The sequence below is a fragment of the Melozone crissalis genome, unplaced genomic scaffold, assembly GCF_028551555.1.
Source record: "Melozone crissalis strain CALT ecotype California unplaced genomic scaffold, PUWL_Pcris_2 ptg000045l_1, whole genome shotgun sequence".
In the NCBI taxonomy this organism is placed as follows: domain Eukaryota; kingdom Metazoa; phylum Chordata; class Aves; order Passeriformes; family Passerellidae; genus Melozone; species Melozone crissalis.
Genome location: NW_026535823.1, coordinates 21,715,710 through 21,740,645, shown reverse-complemented (window position 1 = coordinate 21,740,645; position 24,936 = coordinate 21,715,710). Strand labels below are relative to the sequence as shown.

General features: G+C 42.1%; 1 protein-coding gene and 1 long non-coding RNA gene across 2 annotated transcripts in view; one reads left to right on the top strand and one right to left on the bottom strand.

The window, feature by feature from the left end:
- Positions 1–23,008, top strand: part of ST6GALNAC5 (ST6 N-acetylgalactosaminide alpha-2,6-sialyltransferase 5) — a 65,648-nt gene extending 42,640 nt beyond the window's left edge. The window contains exons 3-5 of the mRNA XM_054286082.1: positions 10,522–10,931; positions 15,686–15,793; positions 22,473–23,008. Coding sequence (XP_054142057.1) covers positions 10,522–10,931; positions 15,686–15,793; positions 22,473–22,704 — 750 coding nt within the window. The 3' untranslated portion in view covers positions 22,705–23,008. The remainder of the gene's footprint in view (positions 1–10,521; positions 10,932–15,685; positions 15,794–22,472) is intronic.
- LOC128943218 (uncharacterized) lies at positions 11,310–22,461 on the bottom strand. The gene is made up of 3 exons (XR_008483680.1): positions 21,996–22,461; positions 17,129–17,265; positions 11,310–13,024 (listed from the first exon to the last, which is right to left on the bottom strand). It is a non-coding gene; the product is annotated as an uncharacterized LOC128943218 (long non-coding RNA).
- Positions 23,009–24,936: the final 1,928 nt, after the last annotated feature.

Genomic DNA, 24,936 nt, shown 5'->3' with positions numbered 1-24,936 from the left:
GCATGCCAGGTTGCCAGCTGTCCTCGGTGGCGTTCCTTTGTCAGCGCTTTGGGCTCTCCTGGGCTCCCGGTGCCTGTGACTGAGCCAGGATTGTGCTCTCGTACCATCTCCTGGCAGACTGTCCCCCTGTGCCCTGTCCTGTGCAGATGTGTTTGTCCCTGTGTGCCAGCTGGCTGAGATCAGTGTCAGGGCTGGTGTGGCCTCCAGTGGGTTCTGGCGGTGCCAGCACAGGGACAGTGCCCAGAGCGCTGCTGAGGCTGCTCCAGCCTGGGGGTGGCACCTTCACCTGCACAGGGCATGCACAGCGAGGTGGGCACAACTCAGGGATCTGAGGGTGTGCCAGGAGTGAGAAGCAGCAGGACTGTGGGCATGTGGGCAGCAGATTCCCATACAAAAGGCTGTTGACGCTCCAGTGTTTCTCCCTTACAAGAAGACAATATCCTGCCCTCTGTCCCAACCTTGAAATTGTGGCTCTAGAGAGATGGGTGAGCATTGTTTGGGGAAGTAAAGCTGAAAAGATGAATTTTCATGTCCAGTGCAAAAAAACTGCTTTACAATATGCCTATTGCTCTGAGGAAACTGACAGAAGTTCATTCACACGAAAGAAGAATCCTGGGCTGCAGCCAGGTGTGGTACAGAGCCCTGAAAAGCCAACATTGGTTATAGAATTTAAAACTTCCTGCTGACAGGTTATCAATTAGATGTCAAGGCATCAGTAATGGTGACTTTTAAACAATGAAAGACTGAGAGGTACTTTGTAAAATGTAGAACTTGGTTGTGCTGCCATGTTCGCCTTGTCATTCTTCCATCACCACTACCACTGTTACCCATCTTATCATAGCAATGTGGTCTGAATTTTATGTGCATTCAGTGTTACTAAAGACAGCAGTGCTGGATATGTGCATCCATCTATCTTTTCTTTTTGTTCCTGCCTTCTTTTGACTTCTCTTTGCCTCCTGTTCTGATTGTGAAATGGATCCAGGGAGGGATCCAGTGAAACACACTCCACCCCCCAACCCAGGAAGAAATGAGGAGGAATTGTTCAATGCCACTGTCAGGTAAAATGCACTTAAATGACACACACATCACATCCCAGGAGTACAATTGAGGACTAATAATGTAAAATAAAACGTAGATAAAGTGTATAAAGCACTCAGAAATCCCCTGTGACTCTGGGACTCCACATTGCACCTCTTTGTAGGAAGGTTTTGTTTCTGCTGCTGTTCACCAAGGGGTGATTCCTTTTTTCTTGATTTTTGTAGTATCTGTTTTAAACCAACCTCCTGCATTCTCTCTGGCACACCTTCCTGCACTTCATATTCCTTAACCAAATGCATTAGGTAGCTGTGATTTTAAGTTCTATCATTTTCGTAATTTCAGATCAGTTACATCTTTCAGTAAGGAATATTGCTGAAGAGTGTTAACTAAGTGCCTGGGAATCATGCTTGGGGTAAAGCATAAATAAAAGCATTTGTGTGCCACAGCCACAAGCCAGTGACCTAAACATCTGTGAAATACACAGATCTGAAATAGACTTTACTTCCAGCAAGGTCAGCCCCTGCTCTTGCCCTGTAATTAGCTGGCTTGCTATCAGCTCTTCCCTGGCTCAGTTTTTTAAGGGCTCCCTCTTCTCATTTTTCCTGCAGCCCAGGGTACCTTACTCTGGGGGAGACTTTCCTTTCTCTCCAGCCACACTTTTTCAGTGGTTCCTCCAGAGATTCCAGTTAACCTCATCCATTTCACACCCACAGAACATTCAGCTGTGAACCGAAGAGCTCCTCTTTGGAGCAGCAATGCCAATATTGGCAGACTCTTGTCTGCCAGCTCTTGTCCTTGATTGTCTAATTAACCCTCACTGGCAGGTTCATTTCAGTGCTAAATATTTCCATCTACAAAGTGTTTAATTTCATATTAACCTGCATGCAGACAAATAGACTCAATACAAACATCCTGATTGGATGTGTTTGTTTTTAGCTCCTGATCAGGACTGTGGTAATAGTGAACAATTGGAGAGACATATTTTGAATGCTTGAGACCTTTTAACAAAACCCCCAAAACTGAAAGACCTGACCCCTGATTTAAAACATTTATTTTTCAAATGCAGTTGTCCAAAATCAGTTAAAATTGTAGTGATAGTTGCAGATACACAAATGTTTATATGCCTGTCTTCAAGATGTTTTCTTTCATCTGATTTTTGTTCAAAACTAAATATACAAATACTTTAGCACAAAACATTCTCTCTTTTTCTTTTCTACATATGTGCATGGGAGAAATTTGCAGTGTGTTTCTGCAACCTGTCACTCCCAAGTTGAATGGATGTTTTGGCCACTTCAGCTGCCAGTGCCTGTTTCCAGCATCTCTCTTTGGTATCAATATGCCAGTGATTTTGGAGGCTGCCTTGGGATTCTGCTGTGGAGGTGGTACAACTTTGTGTATTATTGAATCTGATACATCTTCAGAAAAACATTTTAAATTCAGATTCAGTATCTTCTGTGGGGGGGAAAGGGTTTAAATCTGCTTTCTTTAATTCTGTTCTCTGGTTTCTAGTGTGCTGATAAGTCAGAGGGAGAGAAGTAAGAGGATATAGAACAGCCTGGTTTACATAAAACAGGCTGATGAAGATTACATGGAGCTACCACATGAGAATGAAAAGACCACGAGGCTGAATGTATTTGACAGATTTTGAAGGAAAGACATTTGAATAAAATTTTTGAACAAAGGCCTTTCAAAAGAATAAGGTGCATTATTTTTTATTTCACTCTACTTCAACCAGGTAGAGAAATACAAGAAAAAATATATTTTAGAAAAATTCTCTGTGGGGGCAGTGACTTTCTAATTAGAGATTTGGTCTTATATTTCATCTGGCCTGTTCTAGGGGCTCTGCATGCTGTGCTAAGTGCTGTTAAAACGGGATACCATTGGAAAGGCTTGCTTTGTCCTTGCAGTGCCCATCCCATTATTGCCTTGTTGAGATAATAGTTGTAGTGAGAGTTGTGATGCATTTGGATGAACCAGATAGTGCCACAGAAAGAAAAAAGTGCTTGAATTTGAAAATGTAGGCACAAACTTTAAAGATCAGTGATGCTTGGCTTTAGAGCTGGGTTAGATAAGAAAGGGGACCCTGTGAAGCTTGAAGCTCAAAAAATATCCTGCATAGCCATGACAGGTGCAGAGAGAGCATATGAGGGCATACTCACATGAAGTATTTAAACTGGAAAGAACTGCCAAAACATACCAAAGCAAAGCAGAGAAGTTGATGTGAAAACATTCTGAAACAAAAATCCAAACTGTCCAATTCTTTTCCCAAAGATTGTTATAATTTCTGTTTTTCTGGCACTTCAGTGATAACAATTTGCATAGTTAAGACACCATGCCTGTGGCTCTGTTTCATTATAGTGCAAGTACTTTAGCTGCAGAACAAAAGTAAAGCAGTTTGATGTAATATGGATGTCTATTTGCACTCCTTTTAAGATAAACATTAGGCAATAACCATTTCTTTAGAGCCTGTGTATTGTTCATATGATACTCTCTCTTGTATAACAGTTCATGTTCATCAACATGATACATTCTTGCCTGATTTTCCAGTTCTGCCTTTCACTGAGGATATTCTTTTCTTTCTCTGATTGCTTTTTCTTCTGAGACCATTACTCTAGTTGATAGCTTCAGGTTATCATTGTATCCTATCTCCCTCTCCAATAAGCCTATGATTGATACTAATCTTCCTCATGGGACACATTTATAGGTTTCAGGATGGAAACTACTCTCTAAATCTTAGCTTTATATGTGCTGACAATTTGCAAGGTTGCACCTTATATTCACTTCAGGTGGCTTAGGGGAAAACATCAGCACCTGGTAATCATGCTTCTAAAATAAGAAGAGAAATTTGCCCCATATACCAAAAGTTACCCTGTTGTTCATCTCCTGTGCTGCTGCTCCTGCTCGTGGATTTTATGTAACCAGAAAGGGCTCAGTTCCTGTAGGTGGTCAATGTCCTGTAACCAAACTCATGCCTTTTCTTTCCAGAGAGAGAAACCATATTTTAATTAATCTAATGGAAGCTTTGACTAGCAGGCAGTGCCCTGAAAAGGAGTTAATGTGCCGGAAAACACTTCACACAAGAAGAAGACTCTTCATTGACTAATGTGCTTAACGGGACTTTTTCTAAGGAAATTGCTCCACTGAAAGCTTTGTGAAGTGCATTTGTTGGGTTTTTTCCCTCTTCATAATATAGCTGCATGTTCTGAAATTTAATTAGATTTAAGGACCGTTTCAAAATAGGATTATTATGTTTTTCCTACAGGTTTTGCAGATGCCCCTCAGTAGGGTATCATGGCAAAAAAAAAAAAAAAAATCAATTCCCTGGCAGAATACAATATAAGGTGCTGTGATCCCTAGTGTGAGGAGTGCGTGTGCTGGAGTTTGGCAATTTCACTGTCTTATCCAGTATCTGAAGGCAGAGTCCAGTTATATAACTATCTCAGAGGAGTCAATGGGAAATGACAATGCTAATGTTTCCACAATATTTGCATATTCAAGCTCCACAGCCCAAGGAACAAAGAGAAGTAATAAGAAATTCAATTGTTTTATCTTTTTAAACAGACATGCATTTATCTCTATGAGCAGACTTGCCAGACCTTTTTTGAATTGCAAAGTTTCACTGCAAATGCTTGTTATTTGGATTTGCATAAGGATTAACAATGTTGGGCAAGTGGTATCTCCTAACCCTTTCTGTTTACTTGTGTGATATCAGTCACTGGGATATAGTTATGAAGGCCATCAGTGCTTTTAGTTCAGTGGATAACGCAGTTTGTTTTCATGGTAAATTCTCTAATGTTGTTAAAGTGTACTTCAGCAATAATTATAAATGTGTTTGCTCAGGGGATTTTTCCCCCTCTTTGACACCATTCTGTACCCGCATAAGGTGCTTTTATCTAGCATAATGGCTAAAGAATCAAAATTTATGAAACTTGAGGGGTTAGTCTGATCTGGCATGCAGAGTGTAGAAATTAAGCTACACTCCCTCTATGAATACACATGTGAAAATGTCATGGTCAAAGCAAAATAATCTTTTTGATCCAAACTAGGCACCACAAAATCAAAACTCACAGAGACTTTAAAAGGGCATTTACCTCAGCAAGTTGAACTTGAAAACTCTTCTCATGCTTTTGGTGTTTTAGTTTGGGTTTTTTGCTCCAGCTTTTTATACACAGAAGTGTATAAATATTCCTGCAATATTCCAATATGCATTTGAATGACTTCTACTGTTCAGAGAAGACTGGCTTGATAGCATCATTTCATAGATGGGACTTGAAAAATAACAAACTCTTTCAGCTTGTATGTGGTTGGGTTTATTTTGTTGGGTTTTTTGTTTGCTTGTATTTTTTAATTTGTTTCATTTTGGTTTTTTGTTTGTTGTTTGTCTGCTTTTTAATTTTTTATTCCTTTCATGGTATTATGAAAGTACTATTCCATCAATATATTACAAACCAAAAATAATCAGGGAACCTGCATTATTTTCCTGGGATCATGTCTCCCAGAGTCCTTGCATTGTGGAAATCACTTCTGAAGTGCACAGCTGTGCTTCAGTGATGAGACAGCTCAAGCCCCACAGCTTGCTGCATTGGCTCACAGAACACAAGTTACATGGCAAATGTGAAGCCTCAGCATTTCTATTCTGCTTTAAGGTGGTTGTTGGGAATCTCTCAAAGAAAAGTAGATTTGGCCTTACAGTTTTCAGTCTTTTAGGGAAAATACTAAAGGAGGCACACTGATAGAAACAATATATATAGCTTGTCATGGGGGATGGACATAATGGCATGAGCAGCTTTACAGCTGGGGCAGTGCAGAATGACAGGGGCTCACCAGAGCTGGAGCATTCGGCTGATTGTGATGTGCCAGCAGTGGGCTGGCATTGGCTGGAGCTCCTGCACAGCTTGGAATATAGTTGTGACAGGACATTGTCCTCCAAGCCTCTGGGAGAGGAGCACTGGGAAGGAGCAGCCAGCCTGGTAGACCAGTGGTTCCAAGCCAGCAGCTTGTGAGAAACCAAAGAGCTGCTCAAAGCTACAAGAAAGTTAAAAAAATTGAAGCTGTCAGGACAAAATACTGTGTCACTGACAAAGCCTTAAATATTTAGTGGTTTTGCTGGTGGCTGATGATGCAGCAATCAAGAGCAAGCCATAAGTAACAAATGGCATTGAACATGGTGTGAGCTCAGGGCTCATTAGCATCACGTAGGAAATGTTAAGTTCTGTGCACAAGGCAAGGAACATAAAAAGCAAATATTGAGGTAACATACAGTGAGTGTCTCAAGCTGTTGTGCTTAGGCCAGGCACAATGGGCACCACGTGGAGGAGACATGAAACTCCTCCCAAAGAAATCGCCTGCTTTATAACAAAAAGAAAGCAAGGCTGCTCTGGAATAAGGTCACTTTCTCCTGAACCAGTAAGACTGGCTCTTACAGGCTTTATGTGTGCTTTTTTAACCATTAACATACTGAATTCAACTGAATTACTTCAGTTGAACATGGGAACAGATTTGCTTTCCTGTACATCAGTCTTCTTTGTATCAGTGCTTTTACTTGTGCAGCCGGTGTGGGAGCTGTTGCAGAGAGGCTGTTGGTTCAGGGATGCAGTTCAGTGGCTGGTTCCTGCAGAGAGGAGCAGCTCTGTAGCCCCCAGCCCCAGCTCTGGCACGAGAGAGCTGGCCCACAATAGAGGTTGCAGTGCAAGACAAACATTTTGTACTTTGTCTCAAGTGCTTAGTTAAAGGTCATCCATCCAAAACAAATTTGGATATTCTTTAACCTTTCATGGTATCTCTTGTCTCCCAATACACTCTGAAGTAATCTGTGATATTTCCAGATGTATCCATGAGGAATGCTGGTGTTCATGAACTGACAGGTGGTCTTTTTCTGCTGAACTCAGTAGTGAGCTATTCTCACTGCAGGTCGTTTTTTGTTGTTTTGGTTTGGGTTTTTCTGGGGAGGTGGGTTTGCTTGTTTGGTTTGATTTGGTTTGTTGTTGTTGTGGCCAGGTCATCATTGCCAAGATAAAATACTCTGGCTTTTATTTATAGAACAGAAATTTTTACGCTACTGACAATGGAGCGATCTGAACCCAGGGGTCTTGAAAGTAGGTCATTAAGTACTCAGTATAAGAAAAAGTGTGTTTTACAGTATTCGTGATTTTACTGGAGAGAGCTGTCTTCTTATCTAAATCTTGGCTTTAAAATCAAGAGACTTCTATAAGCAAAAAAATTTAATTGATTTAATCACAAATAAAATAATTATATCTGAGAATAACTTATTTTGTATCAGGAAGAACATTTTTCAATTTATTCTTCTTGAGCACTTGAGCATTAAAGTGTCTGAAAATAACATTTTTCGATCATTGGACAATGTAGATTTTAAAGTCAATAACAGAGCAAATTGCCTCAAATTGGAAAATACAGAAACAACCATGGCTTTGTTTTTTGTTTCATTAACCAAATCAGGGATTTGTGATAGAGCAGCAGCACTTCTGGGCTAACCTCTGGGAGTGGGAGTTGTCAGGAGTCAGTTTGGCCTGTGGGAATACTTGTAACTGTGCTTCCTCAGGGGCACAAAGGTGCTGTTACGGGGTTTATCCCATGACAGAGTTCCCCTGCTGCCTTCATTCCCTCGGGATAGCCCATCTGTCCTTGAAAAGCACCAGCTGATTTGCCATCTTCTGGGGCTCCACTCTGTGAACTTGTACTGTAACCTCTGTTCTCCCTCTCTCCATGTGTGTCTTGAGATGACTGGAACTGAGAGGTGATTTGGGCAATTTTTTGGACAGTACTTGGCTCATGCGGTGCCCAAGTGCCTGACCTGTGTTGTAGCAGTTGCCATGTGCTCTGCCCTGTCAAAAGGTGCTGTCCATGGAGTTCAGGTACACATGAACTGGGGCTGCTGGTTAACAATGGGTACGTTCAATGTCAGCAGCTTTTACATGCATGATATGTTACACTTCAGAGTAATTAACAAGATGCTATAAAACTCGCCTTCCTCTCGCCCTCTCCCTTTTGAAGCAAGGCTCCTGAAATACAACTCATATTTCATGGAGTTTGCTTTCTTTTCACTTTGCTTCTTTTTTCCAAAATATCACTGTAATAATTACTGTAACAGCATTTTCTGTGGAGTTAATGTTCTTCTGGCTTAATGGCCCCTGGTTATTCTCAGGCCATCAACTTTTTCCAGCTGGTCATCAATCCCAAAGAACTGCCTTGTGCTTCCATTATTATTGCTTAAGTAGATGACATTTCTGGTGCCACCGCTGCCTCCCAGTGAGATGATATTACAGCCAATGGCATTTCCCCCCCTTGCTCTCACTGTTGTCAAAGCATTATAAACAGCTGGTGTGAGAATGTTGTGGCTGTTCCCTGTGAATTCCTCTGATAGTTTTTAGGTGCGAGTTTTGTAGACTTCAGCTGAAGGAATCTGAGTGAGGCAACTGAAAATGACTTGCCTAGAGCAGCTACAAGGGCTCAGCCCCCATGAATCATTCAGGAAGTGGCTGGGAATACCTGACTGTTCCACTCTAAAGACTTTTTCCCAGAAGGAACATGTTTCAAACAAGATCTGGGACAGATGTTCTGGGGGGTGTTAATGTTCATTAGGTAGCCTCAGACCCCTCCCCAAGTTCCCACAGCTCTGCTCCCTTGTTTCCTAACAATTGATGGATTCTGTGGCAGGCTTTTTTAAAAGAAGAAGGAAGTTGGAGCTCAGTAGGCCAGAAACCAGCAGAGATTGTTTAAGTGAAAATGCCTTGCTATGTGGATATTCAAACCTGTGTGAGTTAACATTGGTGCTGACTACATTTCCTTTAACCTCATTAAGACCTTGTCTTGCTTTCCCAAGCATGGTGATGGAGCAGCTAGTTCACCTTAGAGCCTTTCACTAGGTAATTTATCAAAGTGGCAGACAAAAGCTTAAAGGAAAATGCATGTAAATACTACATTAGGAACCTTGGCTCACAAAGGCATGAACATTTTCACCCATACCATTAGCTCTGAATTATAGTCCACAGATGTGAAAGGGATGTTTATTGGGGGAGATGGAAATACAAGGCTTACTGGTAGAATCACTGTGCAGATTGTATACTTTTTCTTACATTTTCTTTAATTAAAAAGCATTAAGCATTCATGAGCTAGTCTCACAGAATAAAAGAATCTCAGACTGTAACTGTAACCACTTAATACCTTCAAAATTAAAAACGAGTTATTACAGTAAAACACACTCATCAAGTACTCAGGGCCAAAGCATTTTCAAACAGGGGCCTGAGATTGTGTCAAACCTACATCATGCATCCTTTTCAGCTTTACAGCTTTAAGCTGTGCCTCACTGCAGACTGATGTAGTCATTGGATTCCTGTATATGAGTAGATCAGATGATCGAGCAACTGCAGTTCAGTCTCTGTGCCAGGGGTTTATCGATGGTTTTGGGGTTTTTTTTGGTTAGGCCGGTTTGGGTTTTTTTTAGGGGGTGGGTGGGCACTCTTGTTTGTTTGCTTTGTTGATGTTGTTTGTTGTTTTTCAAAGACACTAAGATGCACACTAAGTGCAAAATATTATTTCCTGAAGGTCTACCAAGGTACACCCTCAAACAGTTTTTATATACCTCACAGTTTATTGTATTCTTGTTAGAAAGTAGCACTTTGGGAATACTGTTAACCCTTGCACCTTTTAGTTCTCATGCTGAGCAGTAGATAGTGACATACTCCTCTATAATTGATACCTGTGGTGGTGGCATATTTCAGTAACATGATTTATCATGCATTTTCATTTTCATGAAAGCTTGTTTTACTCTTCTGCTTCCATTAGGTCAGCACTCACTGAACAGGCACCTCCCATTCCATTTTACTGAGTAACTTTCAAACGTGACCTGACAAGGTAGCAAAAGTTCAGTGCACTAACTCACTGTCATGTAGAATACACACAGACATTACTGACCAGCTCTGACTGTTGAACCATAAAGGAGGTATGAGAGCACCGCAGTGGTTGTGGCACAACTTGCAAATAGCAGGGAAGCACTGGGCCAGGGTATCAATCTCTTCCTGTAGCAAAATGTCCTGACCCCAGGGTTGAACAGCTATTCACACATGAACTTAGAAAGACTTAGGATTTATTATTTCCAAAAAAAAAAAAGGAAGGGGAAGAAAAATAAATACTGTAATTACAGCTGTTAGAGCAAGTGGAGGAAGTACAATCCTAGGCAGTTGGGAAGAGTAGAGAGGCTGTTGTTATTTGTGTTTATGAAGCAGCAGTGGAAAGGAGGATTTACACAATGGGCTTAGCTCCACAGAGGAACTCTAAGGGCTGTACATCTACCCCATATTCCCCCCAAACACGTACAGTAACGGGTCCCCAGCTACTTGGGCAGACTGCAGGGAGAGATTTCTGCACCTTGCTCTGAGGATTTTGCTGTGAAATACACCATGAAGGTGTAAAGCAGAGCTGTGCAGGGACAGGGAGATGCCTGCAGCTGACTGTGTGTCTTTGCAGCCGCTGAGGATGCACTGCAGGAGCTGCGCGCTGGTCACCAGCTCGGGGCAGCTCCTGGGGAGCCGGCAGGGCCGCAGGATCGACGAGAGCGAGTGCGTGATCCGCATGAACGACGCGCCCACGCGCGGCTACGGCAACGACGTGGGCAACAAAACCAGCCTGCGGGTCATCGCGCACTCCAGCATCCAGAGGATCCTCCGCAACCGCAACGAACTCTTAAACATGAGCCACGGCGCCGTGTTCATCTTCTGGGGCCCCAGCAGCTACATGAGGAGAGACGGCAAAGGCCTGGTGTACAATAACCTGCAGCTGATGAACCAGATACTGCCTCAGTTAAAGGTGTACATGATTTCTCGCCACAAGATGCTTCAGTTTGATGATCTTTTTAAACGGGAGACTGGAAAAGACAGGTGAGAACTTACATGGGTACACCTAGGGGATGTCACAGAGTAGTAAAATAATGCAATTTATATATACCAATTTCAGATCTGCTCAGAGGGACAATCCTGCCCATTAAATCCTCTGCCTCGTGAGTTGAAATGTGGCATGACATGCCAAATAACATCACTGATAACATAAGTAAAAAATACACATCAAAGTGATTTGTATGGAGCGCTGCCTCATCAGCCTAGAATACCAGAGTCTGCATGTCATGTTTATGGAGTCAAGGAGGCAGGAACTGCTTAAATCTCACTTTGGGGTAATATACATTAAAGTTTTTTTCACTGACTCTGAGAAATTAGAATGGATAGGTTATGTTTTCTTATAGAGGAAATGCCACCATTCAGTGAATTATAATAGCTGTTTATTGAATTTAAGCATTTTTGGAACATTGCAGCTGTAAAGCTTCTTGTAAAACAAATAAACATTAGTCATACATTAGGTGCTTCAGAACAGTTCATCTTACATTTGCAACTGGAAAATGGAAAGTTATTATGATAGTTACATCTTTATGAGACTGTTTATGAGACTTGTAGGCTGATCTTCAAATCAAATTTGTAGTAAGTGACCCACTGCAGTACTTGAATATTTTCACATGTAATGTTTGAAAATGGGCATTCAAACTAAAGACTTCCCAGAACGATAGACATTTATTTTTAATGAAGTTCTGGTTTTTTACTTATTAAATATGCTGCTGTAAAAATGGCACAGGGTCCCCACTTAGATACAAATGAAGAGGTAGGTTTATTGTGCAGTAACTCACAGTCAGATGTTCTACCTTACAAATACAAAACACACACACCAAAGCTTTAACAGGGATCGATCCTTTTGTGTACTCGAGCACAGATCTCATTTTCTGGGCTACATGAGAAAGGCAGAACCAGTGTTAGAGGAAACTGTTGTACCCTCTTAGCTGAAGGCAATGTTTGCTTGGCATTTGCTGCCTTTGTCACACCCCACATGGTTTGCTTGCAGAGCTCTGTTCAGTTACAGCAGATCTGAGTTTGTGGCTGACTCTGGCTCAAACCAGAGCACAGAGTAACTTGGTCAGTTTTGTAACATAAAATTGTAACATTAAAGGTTCTTCTCTTCATCTTCCAACTGGTGTATTTGGGTCTCTGCCAGAACAAGAAGGAAGGATAAGAAGAGGCGATACCTTGCCAGTTGTGATGTGTTTGTCTTTTCCAGAGTAAAGCAGAATGAGAAGGTGAATTAAGCATTTGAGCCCTTCAAGCAATGTGCAGAGGGTTATCTGTGTGCTCAGTATTTACAAAGGCATGCAAGCCAACAAACTGCACTGTAACCTGGCCACCATGAGCCCCAGGGGGAGGCCCTGGACACAAGGAATGCACACTGCCAGCTCCTTTCCTGGACTGTGCTTTTGGTGATCCAGGGCAGGATCACGTGCTGTTCCCAGTTCTGAGGAACAGCTTCCCTTCGTGCTTCACTCTCAGAACTTCAGTTCTGCCATGTGGAGCCAGGGTCCCCTTCCTTCCCTGACATTGCCAGCATCCTGTTCTTTTTTGCCACATGCTGTGCAATTTCAGGCAAGCTGCTCTTTCTGTTTCTGCATCACCCATCCAGAGCCAGAGGCCTGTAGTGAGTGTGATGGAAGCATTTCTTTTTCTGCACAGGCACCAGGCTCACGTCCTGAAATATTCTCAAGGCATTTGAGCCATTAATGACATTGTAACAAGTTTAGAGTGAACTCAGTCATGGGCACCCGGAACTCTCAGAGTGAATCAAGGGCACTCAGATGCCAGCAAAAGTCAGCCTGAGGAACAGGCCCTGTTGGTTTTAATAAACTGCAGGCTCTGCTCTGAATGAACCACTCCTTTAGAGGGCACAGACAGCATACTTGAAGGGCTAAGAAGATTATAACAGGAGATGAAAATAAATGAATAAGCTGCACAGAAGAAAGGGAAAATGAAAAGAAACATGGATAGGAAATAATTTGTAAGGGAAAAACTTCAGGTACTTGTGGGGGCAGGAGCAGAACATTGTAAAGCCCAGAATGCTGCTGCTCCCCGGAGGGTTTCTGCTGAACTCTTGACATTAGTGCCTACAGAAAAATAAAGGACGGAGAGAGAAGCATGATTGCAAGGTTGCAAGAATCAGACTATTAATTTCCATCTTGAAAATGATGAGAAGAAAGGTAATTTGATGTATTGTGCTTTTTGGAAAAAAAATATTTTGAAATGAATAAAAACCTTCAGAAAACATTGCAAGTTAAATAGTATGGTGAAAGACAAAGGCTGCAGAGCAATACATTTGGCATTATAAAGTAACTGTACTTGAAAATAACTTTATAATTGAATAAGGGTACATTAAGAAAATACGATTCAGAACCAATATTATAGTAATTAGATAAAAGCAGCATAAATGAAATAACTGCAGGAAGAGTATTTCCAAAGAGATTATAAATGAGATTCTGGTGGAGCAGAAAGGCCTTTAATTGTAATTTAGTGTGCACTACAGAATTATCAGCACAGTGTGTTAGTTCATCATATAAAAGAATATCTGATAATTTCCCCTAATAAGCACATGACAGTTCTTCATATTCTCTCATTACTGCTGATTAGGTATAAAAATAGTATTCTTTTGTTGGACTCTTGCTCAGATCTTTTAGTAAATGCAAGACACTGTAACCCTGTTTTTGTGTTGCTGTCCTACAGACATGGTATTTTAAGAGGGCAGAGTTGTACTTTAATGAAATTTTGAATCTTTATTTGATTATTCAGCTTCTAAGCCAGTTTAGTTATATTCAGTTGTTTTCCTGTTTTTGGTAAGCACTAAATGACAGCCTAAGTGTGTGTAAGCAGAAAGGAAGCTAACCCAGAAAATAAAGCAGAGAGCCTAGCTGGGTGTCCTGCCCTGGGCAAAGCTTTGGTCGTGTGTGGCTGCAATTGCTCCCTTGGTTTTGGAATGTAAGTGTTGGGCACCTGGAACAGCAGACTTGTGCAAGCTCCAAAGCACTCTTAACCTGAACATGTTCCTGAATTATCTAGTGATTCAGAGCTCAGAAACTCTCAGGTGGCAGAGAAGCAAATTTTTTAGGCTTTTCCCTACTATTCTTTTGCCTAATAATTTTGAGCCAAAAATTCTCACTGTTGTATATTTTTGCTGTGCCTGAAGGCCTCCACTGAGCTTATGACCCAGCTCTGACATTGTGACAAACTGCACCACCCCCTCCAAGCTTCAGTGCACAGTCAGAAAATAAATAAGGCCCCATAATTGGAAATAATGAGATGCTTATAACATGTCATTCTCCAAATGCCAGCTTAGCTTGAAAGTCTGTGTGTCAGGAGCAGAAAAAATGTGTGTTTCAGGAGTTTAAGCATTACCAGGTGATCCAGTAAGGACAGGACAAATTACCTAGGCTCCTCAGCATCCTCCAGGCATAGTTAGTCAAAGAATTCCCTTATGTTTAGAAGTGTCTTTTTAAGCAGCTGGCACAGACACCACCACTTTTTTTTTTTTTTTTCCTTGTAGTAGTCTGATTCCCTGAGGAAATGGGAAACCTTGGTACAAGGCATTCCTCAATCTGACAGTGCTCAAAACATCTCCTCCTACTGCCCTGTAGGTGACCTACTTGGAACCAGCTTGTTTAGCATTAGCTTGGAAGCTGTGTGGTGGCTCCTGTCAGCTGAATTAGATGTTAGTGATTGCTGGCACTTGCTTGCAGTGGCTTTTGTGGCCTCAGGTCCCTGCTTCCAAGAGTGTTCCACATCCTATCACTGGGTAAACTGTAAAAGATGGCCTTGGAACTTGGGCCAGGACCTGGGATTCCCTGGTGACTTCTCTGAAGAGAACCTCATGTTTTCTGCTGTGCTTTTTTGGGGGGCTGTGACCAAGTTTCACTGGTATCTGGCAGATACAGGTGTGGGGGAATGGGATTAATGTAGGTCCTACATTAATACATTCAGGTAGAGTGCCCAGGCCTTCCCAAAGCCTGCACTTTCTCCCCTGGTGCCTCAGCTTTAGTAGGAGATGAAGGGAGAGCCTGTCACTGTGACAGGCTGTCAGCAGGGATCTGAGGACTCTTTGGGCTGCAGATAACACAAGCTTGAACTTCTTCCTGTGGGACTTTCCTAGCTGGGTGAGGAGCCATTAGGGAGAATTCCTGTCTTATTCTTTAATACCATTTGAAAGGAGACCTTTGAGTGAACCTTTGCAGATAAGAACCTGTGATACAGCAAAATTTAAACACAACTTTTAAATCTCTTACATCTGTGAGCAGTTACAGGGTGGTATCTCCTACTTTGCCTAATTAATACTGGGATCAGTTGAGCTTCTTCTAAAGCCATGTCCCAGCCTGCAGTGAAGGCAGGAGAGGTGCTGCCTTAGGGGCTCCCTGCCAGCGCTCTCATTCCCATTGTCAGGCTCCCCTCGGGCAGGGATGGCACCTGGGGTGGTTCCTAGGATGATTTCCCAGGCTGGGAGCTTCTAGAAACCAAGTCAGAAGGTCAGCTAAATATTAATGTTGCTTTGCTTAAAATTAATTACAGTGAGGAAAGTTCCTGCCCAGATTACTCCACTGACAGGAGGCACCAGAAAAATCATTAAAAGGTGGATGAGCAAAGGAGTCTTGGTTGCCCAGTTTTCAAAGCCTTTTACAAGAATGAAGAAAATGCCGAGAAATTGCTTCAGAATGAATGAATAAATAAATAAATCTCGAGAATTATTTGCCAGCTTAGAAACTTAATTATGTTTTTGCTTTCAGGAAGATATCCAACACTTGGCTTAGCACGGGCTGGTTCACAATGACTATCGCATTAGAGCTCTGTGACAGGATAAATGTTTATGGCATGGTGCCACCGGATTTCTGCAGGTAGGATTTATTTTAGAACCATTATTAGCCAACAAAGTAAATGTTACAGATAAACATCTGAATCTTTTAATCTTTTTCCTCTGCAACAAGTCTTCAGTCCTCTTAAAGCAATTAATGAGATGTCCATGATCTCATTCTGAAAACAACAAACAGCATTTAATTATGTTATATAAAATATTTTAAAAATTTGTTTGTACTGTGGGAGAATTAATCCATCTTGTTGCTTTCTTTTAGTCTCTGAATATTTATCAGCTAAAAGTAATGCAATAATTGGCATGAAATTAATCTGAAGAAAGTACGGGAAAACATTACTTTTAATTTGTTTTTCGAGTTCCCCCCAAATTAATAGAGGAACAGTGTTCTCTCAGTGACTAGTTTCTAAATTGAACTTTCTGTGCAACTCAAATTAACATTATTGTACCTCTGTCACACAAATGCCAATCCTGCAGCTTCCTAAATGGTGCCCAGGAAACCGTCCCATGAATTTGGCCCCAGAGAATCAGTCCTGTGATCCTGTTGTGGGCATGGCAGGGGCAGATCACAGGAGGCAGAGGCAGCACAATTGTGCCAGTGGGAGCTGCTGTACACACAACAGCCTGTGCCCTTTTCCAGCCCCCTTCTGCCTCAACCATGCTCAGCACCCAGACCCCAGCTCCTGGTTAAGCTTTTCCCACTGTGGATCAGTGACACAGGGAGAGGCTCCAGAACTTCCAGTGCTAGACCAAAATTGCATTAGCCACAAGGTACCAGTATGAGCACAGACAAATTTGTATTACAGCAGCAGTCTTGATGCTGACATAAGTCTCACCTGCCCACCCAGCACTAGCCCAGCCTGAGTGGTTCCTGCCCACAGCTGGTGCTGATACCATTTGTCCTGCTGGGTGAGCTGGGAAGAGCTGGAGCCAGTCTGGAACGAGGCCTCAGTGCAGCATTTCATCACCTGCTCACAAACCCTCTCACCAAGAAGTACTTGCTTAAATTTTCGATTGCAAATGTAGTGATCTGTCTCAAGTGTGGTTCATTGGGTAATTCCAGATGCCTTTCAGGGGCAGGGAGGGCAAGGCTGCAGTGCTGGGTCCGAGAATGGGACTGCTTTGACTTTCCTTTGAGCACTTACAATGATTTCTCAGGAATCTGCATTTGTCTTGGGCACGTTGTAGAAATCCCCAAAGAAATCACAGCATAAAATGTCAACACTAAACTCCACTTTGTGAGAATTTCTACAAATTATAACAAAATACTGATGATAAATGCTGTGATGTACTGCCAGACTTCAGCATGAATTCTCCAAGGAAAATTGCAAACGAGATCAGATATGCCAGACAACACAAATACCTTCCACAGCATCTCATTCCTCTGTCATCTCAGTTGGCCAACACATACTACTTCAGTTTCTGTAAGTGGCTGGTCTGTCTTACTCCAGAAGGGGCTGTATTCCCATGGCACATGGAAGTAATTCTTAAACTGATGATCTAAAAATACAGAAGACAGCATTTTACTGCAAAATAATGTGTAATCCTGACTTTTCAAAGTCAGAATAGTTTAGATACATATTAAAAAAAGCTAGCTAAACCCAAACAAACTGTTTTGAGAGAGACTAAAAATGTCACTGAGACCATATGAAAGGCTTTCATAGAATCAATACACTGAAATCACATGGACTTAAATTATAACACAAGAAAGGCTGTAGATCAGTCCTGCCAGTGAAAGATGTAATTGTTCTTACAGTCTGCATAAAAAAATCTTAACATAAAGGTACACACACCTGGTTGAAAAAGGGAAAAGGTCATTTCTTAATCAAAGTAATATGAAATGTCTTTACTTCAGCTTGATTCCTCAGAGGATGAAGGGGAAAACTGTAGTTGCCATGCCTGGAAGAAACTGTCCATGAAGATCTGTGAAAGGAGTTTCTTGCCATAAATATAGTTAACCTTCTTAGCTGGCTCTTCAGCCACTCATTAAAAAGTTAAAACAGCGCTTTCCTTGAAAGAAATCAGACAACAGAACAGAATAACAAAAAGAAATATTCTGTAATCGTAAGCCATATTTCCTGGGTTTCAGTCAGACAGAATAAGAATCTACTATTAAAATAAAAAAAAAATCAAAACAAAAAATCCTAACAAAACAACTGAAATGTGTGTGTGCTAGATGTGTGTGTGTGGGTATCCTTCTTGCTGTGCAAGTAAAGAATCATTAAGATTGAAAAAAAAACCACCAAGAAATCTTATTTCTGTTCATAATTAGTATCACCAAATTTATAACTTCAGCAGAGAGATACCCATTCATTTTTAAGTATTAATTTGTGGAATAAGTAATAAGTGTGGTGATCACTGTCATGGAACTAAATTAGTGTCACATTTGTAACGTGAAGGACACCTCAAAGGTAACAGGGATCTCATGCTGTTGATTCTGCTACAAATTATTAGCTTAAGATCATTAACTAAACTGCTTTGCACCCGTGCAGGAAAAAATAGTTTAGTGAAGGAGTCTGGAGCAGAGACTAAAAGATTTGTCACTATTACTTGCAACAAGGTGTTTTAGATTCATTTTTATTTACTTTCACTGGACACTGTTTCATAGCTGAACTGGACTTGGTGTCCTAATTATTATAAATTTCTAGTACTTTACAACAAAACTATAAGTAATTTCAAGCCCCTTTGCTTCCTACAGATTTATGCTGTAGTAAGGGTTAATGGCTTGATATTGCTCTCATGCTGCCTTGTGCCCTCTGTAATAAGATGAAAGCTTGTGCTTCCATGCACATTGCACACATTTCTGTGAAGTGTGCACACCTCTCACTCTTTTGTCCCAAGACAGACAAGCTGTACATCTTGCTGTATTTTTTGCAGTGCCCAGGGATCCAATCCAGGCCTTTCCAGATGGGAAGCACTTCCCTCTCAGAATTCCCCTTGGCAGCCCTGCATGCACAGCACTCACTCCTCAACTGGGCCATGCTGGATTCTCCTCTTGCCTCCCTTCAGCAGCAGCCTGACAGTGGTGCCAGATACCACAGCAGTTCCTGAAGGCACTGCAGGGCTGCTGCTTCCCTTTGTGGGTGCTCAGCAGCAGGGCTGGGAAGGACAAGACAAACCTTAGTGAGTTTGTAGGAATTCCAGCCCCTGTCTGTGGCATTATGGCGGCAGGGACAGAAAGGCTGGTTCCCTGCAGGTCTCAGGGTACTCCTGTACACAAGGAAAACTCAGGAGGTTAGTGAGATGAACCCTCTTTAACTCTTCTCCTCTTCATGGGCATTCTGGAACTCCCAGAAACTTAAAACTTAATTCTGAGTCTTATTTTGACTAATATGAATAATTTTCGTTCCAGTTATTGAACCAGATAATTTTCCTGTAAGAATCCTCATTTGACTGCCAGGTCATTTTTCATGATAATTCACCTGAAAATTGGTATTTGAAATACTTTAGTGTTTTCTTACCTCTCTCTCTCTCTCTCTCTCTCTCTCTCTCTCTCTCTCTCTCTCTCTCTCTCTCTCTCTCTCTCTCTCCACTTTCAGTTCCTTTAAATCAAATGCAAAGCAGCAGTTGTTGCTGGTTACATTTCCTGGAGCTTATGAGAAACTGTAAGCTGTATGTGAGCTAGTCCTGCTCTTTGGTCCATATGCCTCACCTCATTAGCTTAATAACAAAATGCATACATGGTTTGGAAGACAGGACTAATTATGGAGGTCAGGGAAAGGAGATCCTGGGAATAGCAGGCAAAAGATTATCTAGAAATCTTCATGGTCCTGACACAACACCTTGCCCATCACTCAACATATAAATGACACTTTACTCACACATCAAAATAGGAATTATTTTACAAAGTATGTCAGTACCTATAGTTTTAGAGGGTTGATTTAGTATGGCTCTTCATTTGTAAGGAAAGAGGCTGACCAGAATGTGGTATGGGATGGCCTGATTTCCCTGCCTTTTTTCTTTTGTGTTGTACCTCCAGCTTTTGCTGTAGGTGGATACCATCTGTGGGAAAATGTGCACTCAAGTGGCAAACAGCAGCTGACTGACAGGGGTACAGGCACTTCCACGGGTGCTGTGCTGGCAGGAAGCTCAGGATATCTTACAGAGAAACTTCCAGAGATTCCTCCCAGCTGTGCTATTAATATGCATGCAGAGTCTGACAAAATACTGATTAATGTCCAGTATCAGTCAGTGATAAAACAGCATCTGTTTTAATGTTAATAAATGAGGTGGCAAGCAATTTCCTTACAGAAATTACTCATGCATTTCATTTGCTGGTGACACAAGCTAATTGCAGAGTTAGAAGATAACACAGCACAGTTAATTTTGGTTATGGTGTACTCAAGCCAGAATTCAAATCCAAAGCTTACCAGCATGCAATCTGGGGGAATCCAGAACTCCCATAAAATGAGAAGGTCCTTCATTATGTAAATACCCTTCAGAGTTTCAAATCTAAAAGACAGCTTTTGGAATTTAGCCTTAAAACCTCAGTCAGCTGCAGAGTATTCCTAGAGAGGTCTGCAGCCAGCAGCCCCCATTCCTGTCCTGATCTCAGCCCCAGCTCAGCCAGCAGAGCTGCACACAAGGCCTGAGCCCACAGGCTGCCTGCACTGAGCTCCTGCCCCTCTCACCTGCCAAGCTCTGTGCACCAGGTGCCTCTGGGCTGGTTCTGGTGGCATGGTGCACAGGATGCAGTGACCTGGTACAGCCTGCCAGGAGCTAAGGACATCCACTTAGGACACACTGGTGTTAGTTCAGACCCTTCCATGGAATGTGGAATCCCTGGCTTCAAAACCACCTTGCCTGGAGGGACCTGCAGCCTGAGAGGGTCACTTTGCCCCTTAACTGGGGCTGCATTTTCCCAAGTCTGTTGGACAAATGATTTCAACTTTATTAATACTAACTTTAAAGCAGTAAATTTATACCAAGCTATACAGGTTGAGGACCCAAGAATAAAATCCAGCTTTAGTGCAAGAAGGAGGAGCAGTCTGAGTGAAAGGCAGAGGCCTATTTGTTCAGTAGTTCTTAACAAAAACACATCACATGAAAATGTATCCTATTAGATTTATAGCAACCATACAGATTATTCATTTAAGCGACAATAAGAGGTCCAACGTGTCAAAAAAGTGAAAAATTAATTGAAGACTGAGTTTTAATAGTTGTAGTTTAGAAATAATAAATTTCTATATGAAGGGCAGGTTTAGATTACAAATACATTTTTTGTAGGTGAGGTGATGAAGGATTTTGTTTCACTCTTATGTATTCCAGTGAGAATATATTTAATAAGTTTAGAATCCATCTTATTCTAGAAATGTAATTTTATTGTTGTTCTGGTCTTGTAAGATTGATCACCATGTTGCGTTACAAGGAAGGCAGACTGATCGAATTAAAACGTTAATGTAAGGCACAAATGGGAAGCAGCAGCAATATCATACATTACTCTGCATATACAATATGGATAATGGCAAAATAAGAAAAATTAGAAAATTGCGTAGGTGACAGAATTACACAGTAAAAATAATGACCAGCACAGACTACTGACAGATTGTGGATGCATTCAATTGAAAGTGACCTTAAATATTAGCTCTTCAAAATGAAAATAATCAACTGTATATTAGAGCTGACAGCCCTGAGTCTGTATCAGATTTCTTGCTCTGTCCTGGTGTCCTGTTCAGGCTGTAACACAGCACAGCTCCAAGGTTTCACTAAATGCTGATATTGGAAAATTTTCTGCTACAGCAAAATAGCTGGTAGCAATCAGGGAGAGAGGGATACAACTGGGTAATTCTGTCTGGGACAGCTTGCTCTCTTAGTATTTATGACACAGAGAGAGTGTGAGTTCCTGTCAGCCCAAAACGCCTGTGCCCAAAGTAATAAACCATCATGGGTACAGGTAGAGATGAAAATAAAAGAAGAATGAATTGCTCTGGCTTATTATAATACAGATGTGCCATTTACAGAATGTTCCATGGAAACACTGAGGTCAGAACTGCTAAAATGAACTTTATCCTAAGTATTTCATTGGTGTTTGGCATATGCAGTGTGTCAGCACGAGTCACTCATCTCCCGCTGGGAAATGTGAACGGGTTCACAAGGTCAGATGGATACTATGGATGAACTGGTTTAATTTTTAGCTTAGATACATGAAAGCTGCTGTTGTAAAATAAAGAACTAACTTGTGCATGAGATGTTTGATTAAAATGCCAGCACCAGCAGCCTGTAGCACTGACCTGGTGAGCAGACTCTCACTGAAGCTGTGCTCTCGGAACCTCGCGCAGCACGCTGGGAACGCTCAGCTGAGCTGACGTGACACAGATAACCACCTCCGTCCGTCATCTTTTCTTCCCCAGTTCAGGAAATACCTCTGCAGGACCTTTAACAAATCACAATCCAGATTTAAATCTCTTTTAAGCAGTTTACTTCAAATTTCATAGTAGTAACACCTCCCTGTAGCACTCTCCCTTGTTTCTGAGCTACTGCTGTCCTTCGTTTAGCTGGGAGGAAGAGGATTAAAGGAGAGCAAAAGAAAAAGCAAAGAAAACACCTTTGCCCCATTCTGATGTATTAGATATGCAAGAAAAAAACCAGCTACATGGTTTAACTGGGAGGAAAAGTGGATTTGAGCCCATCAGTTCATTAAAGATAGCATCTTTTCAATCAACAAGAAAGAATATCTTGGGCTTCCATCTATTTTCTTTTTTCCACAGGGATCCTAATCATCTTTCAGTACCTTATCACTACTACGAGCCTCTGGGGCCAGACGAGTGCACAATGTACATTTCCCACGAGCGGGGCCGCAAGGGCAGCCACCACCGCTTCCTCACCGAGAAGCGCGTCTTCGAGAACTGGGCTCGGACATTCGACATCCGCTTCTTCCAGCCCGACTGGGAGCCACAGCCGCTGCCTGGAGCCCAGCCCGAGGCCAGCCCGCTGGCCTGAGCATGGACACACGGACACATGGACACACAGACCCAGCCCGCTGGCCTGAGCACGGACACACGGACACATGGACACACAGACCCAGCCCGCTGGCCTGAGCACGGACACACGGACACATGGACATACAGACCCAGCCCGCTGGCCTGAGCACGGACACACGGACACATGGACACACAGACCCAGCCCGCTGGCCTGAGCACGGACACACGGACACATGGACATACAGACCCAGCCCGCTGGCCTGAGCACGGACACACGGACACATGGACACACAGACTCAGCCACGGCACCTCCCACAGGAGCCTCTGGGGCTTTGGGCCAGCACAGCAGCCTGAGGAGAAGGGTCCCAGGGTGTGCAGCTGGCACGGGCAGGAGCAGCAGGCAGGAATGGCATGGAGGAGCAGCACACACCCCCAGTACTTGCTGTTAAACTGTATGAACCCAGTCTGTCACCTTTTGGGGCCATCTGACATCCTGTGTGTGTTTGTGATTCATGAAACACAATCTGAGTGTCATTAAGGGACCTTTAACTCATTATGGCTTTTTTAAGTGCGATGCCACTGAATTTTCATAGTGAAAACTTTGCGTATTTATTTAATGGAGGTTTTTATGCAACCTAGGCCAGTATTTTTCTAATTCACAGTTATGTGGTTATCTTTCATAATCTTTTAAATCCAAAATTAATATTGCTGATGGTTTGAAAGGCCTAGCTTTTTATTTATAAAACTTGTTTGAAATATATAATTCTATATGGCATGTAATTAATATTTGATCAAGAAATGTTGGATTTCTTCTAAGAATTTTGGGCTCTGTTCCAGCCTAAAGCCTTTAACAGCAAGAGTGGTCCCATGCGCAGATCCAGCTCACTTTACATTCTAACATCTTATGTTAATAGGAAAATGATAGTGAAAATTCTGTTTGATATTAATGTGCATTTGCTGCTGTGCTATCGAGCTGCTGTTTTTTAAATAGGGGTGGGAGGAAGGAGGGCAAACAAAATTTATCCACAAAAAGCCAAACCCCCCACTGGCCATGGCAGCAGCTTCTCAGTGAAGACAAGCTAAGGCTGGAGGAGTTGTGTTCTGTTTTGCCTCTTGTACTCCTGCAAGAGGCTGCCAGCAACCCCCTGAGGCAACTGACTAGGAAGCAGGCCACAGCTGCTCAGCACAATGTGACCAAATTTCTGGAATGAAGAAGGTAAACTACCAGTACTACAACACCAGTCATGGTAGCCAGAGAGATCACAGCACTGCGCCTGCAAAAATCTCTGCTTTCCACTGTCCCAAGATCATCACTGATCTCGGAGATTCTGGATCACACTGAAGCTGGGATGTGAAAAGTGTTCCATGAGTACAAAATTGTCCTCCTGAGAGGAGCAAAGTTAAACTCTGCTTTTTTTTTCCCATGAAGTCCCTGTATGTGGTGAGTCCCTGCAAGACAAAGGGGAAGGACAATGCTCATGCTATGTATGGAACCTTACAGGGGGAATTACTGGGTTACATGTGGCATGTGAATAAAGAAGATTTCAGTTACAGTATTACTTTTCCTTTTGCCTCACAAATATCAAATCTCAATTTTTTTTAAGTAATCAGTAACTATTGCATGAAACATATCTCAGGTGATGAAAGGTGTCTCTCATTAGACAAGTGCAAAAGCTAGAACAAAGATACTACCTTTAAAAACCTAAATCCAAGAAGCTGAACCTCAGAGGTGAGACACAGAACTGGACCAAACACTCATTTAAAACCCCTTATAACCCATGGTCTTCCTCTTTCCAAAACTGGATAGCAGTAGCTGCAGCTGCCCCACAGATACCCTGATTGTCTGGGGATAAAGTGAACTGTCCTGGCAGGGGCCAACTGGTGTCACCTCTGTAACACTGCCTGAACCTGAAGTGCAAGTCTCCAAGAGCCACTGTTCTGCTGCAGCCCTGCCCACTATCAAAAAGTAAGAATCTATAATGTATTTTGCCTTAAAAGCTTTATTTTGGTGTTCTTCCTGGTACACACCACTCAGCTTACAAACTGAATGCCAAGTGCATGTTACCTTTCTCTTGACAGCTGGTGTTTACCTCTCCTTCTTTCACTGATGGTGTTTTATTTCTTCCACTTGATTTCACTGCATTCTATAAAAAACAGAATGGGTTTTGAACTAATGGCAGTTTGAACATTCCTTTCAACATGTGTACTGGGTGTGTATGCAGCATATATTGCCCCAATTGATGAAACCTGT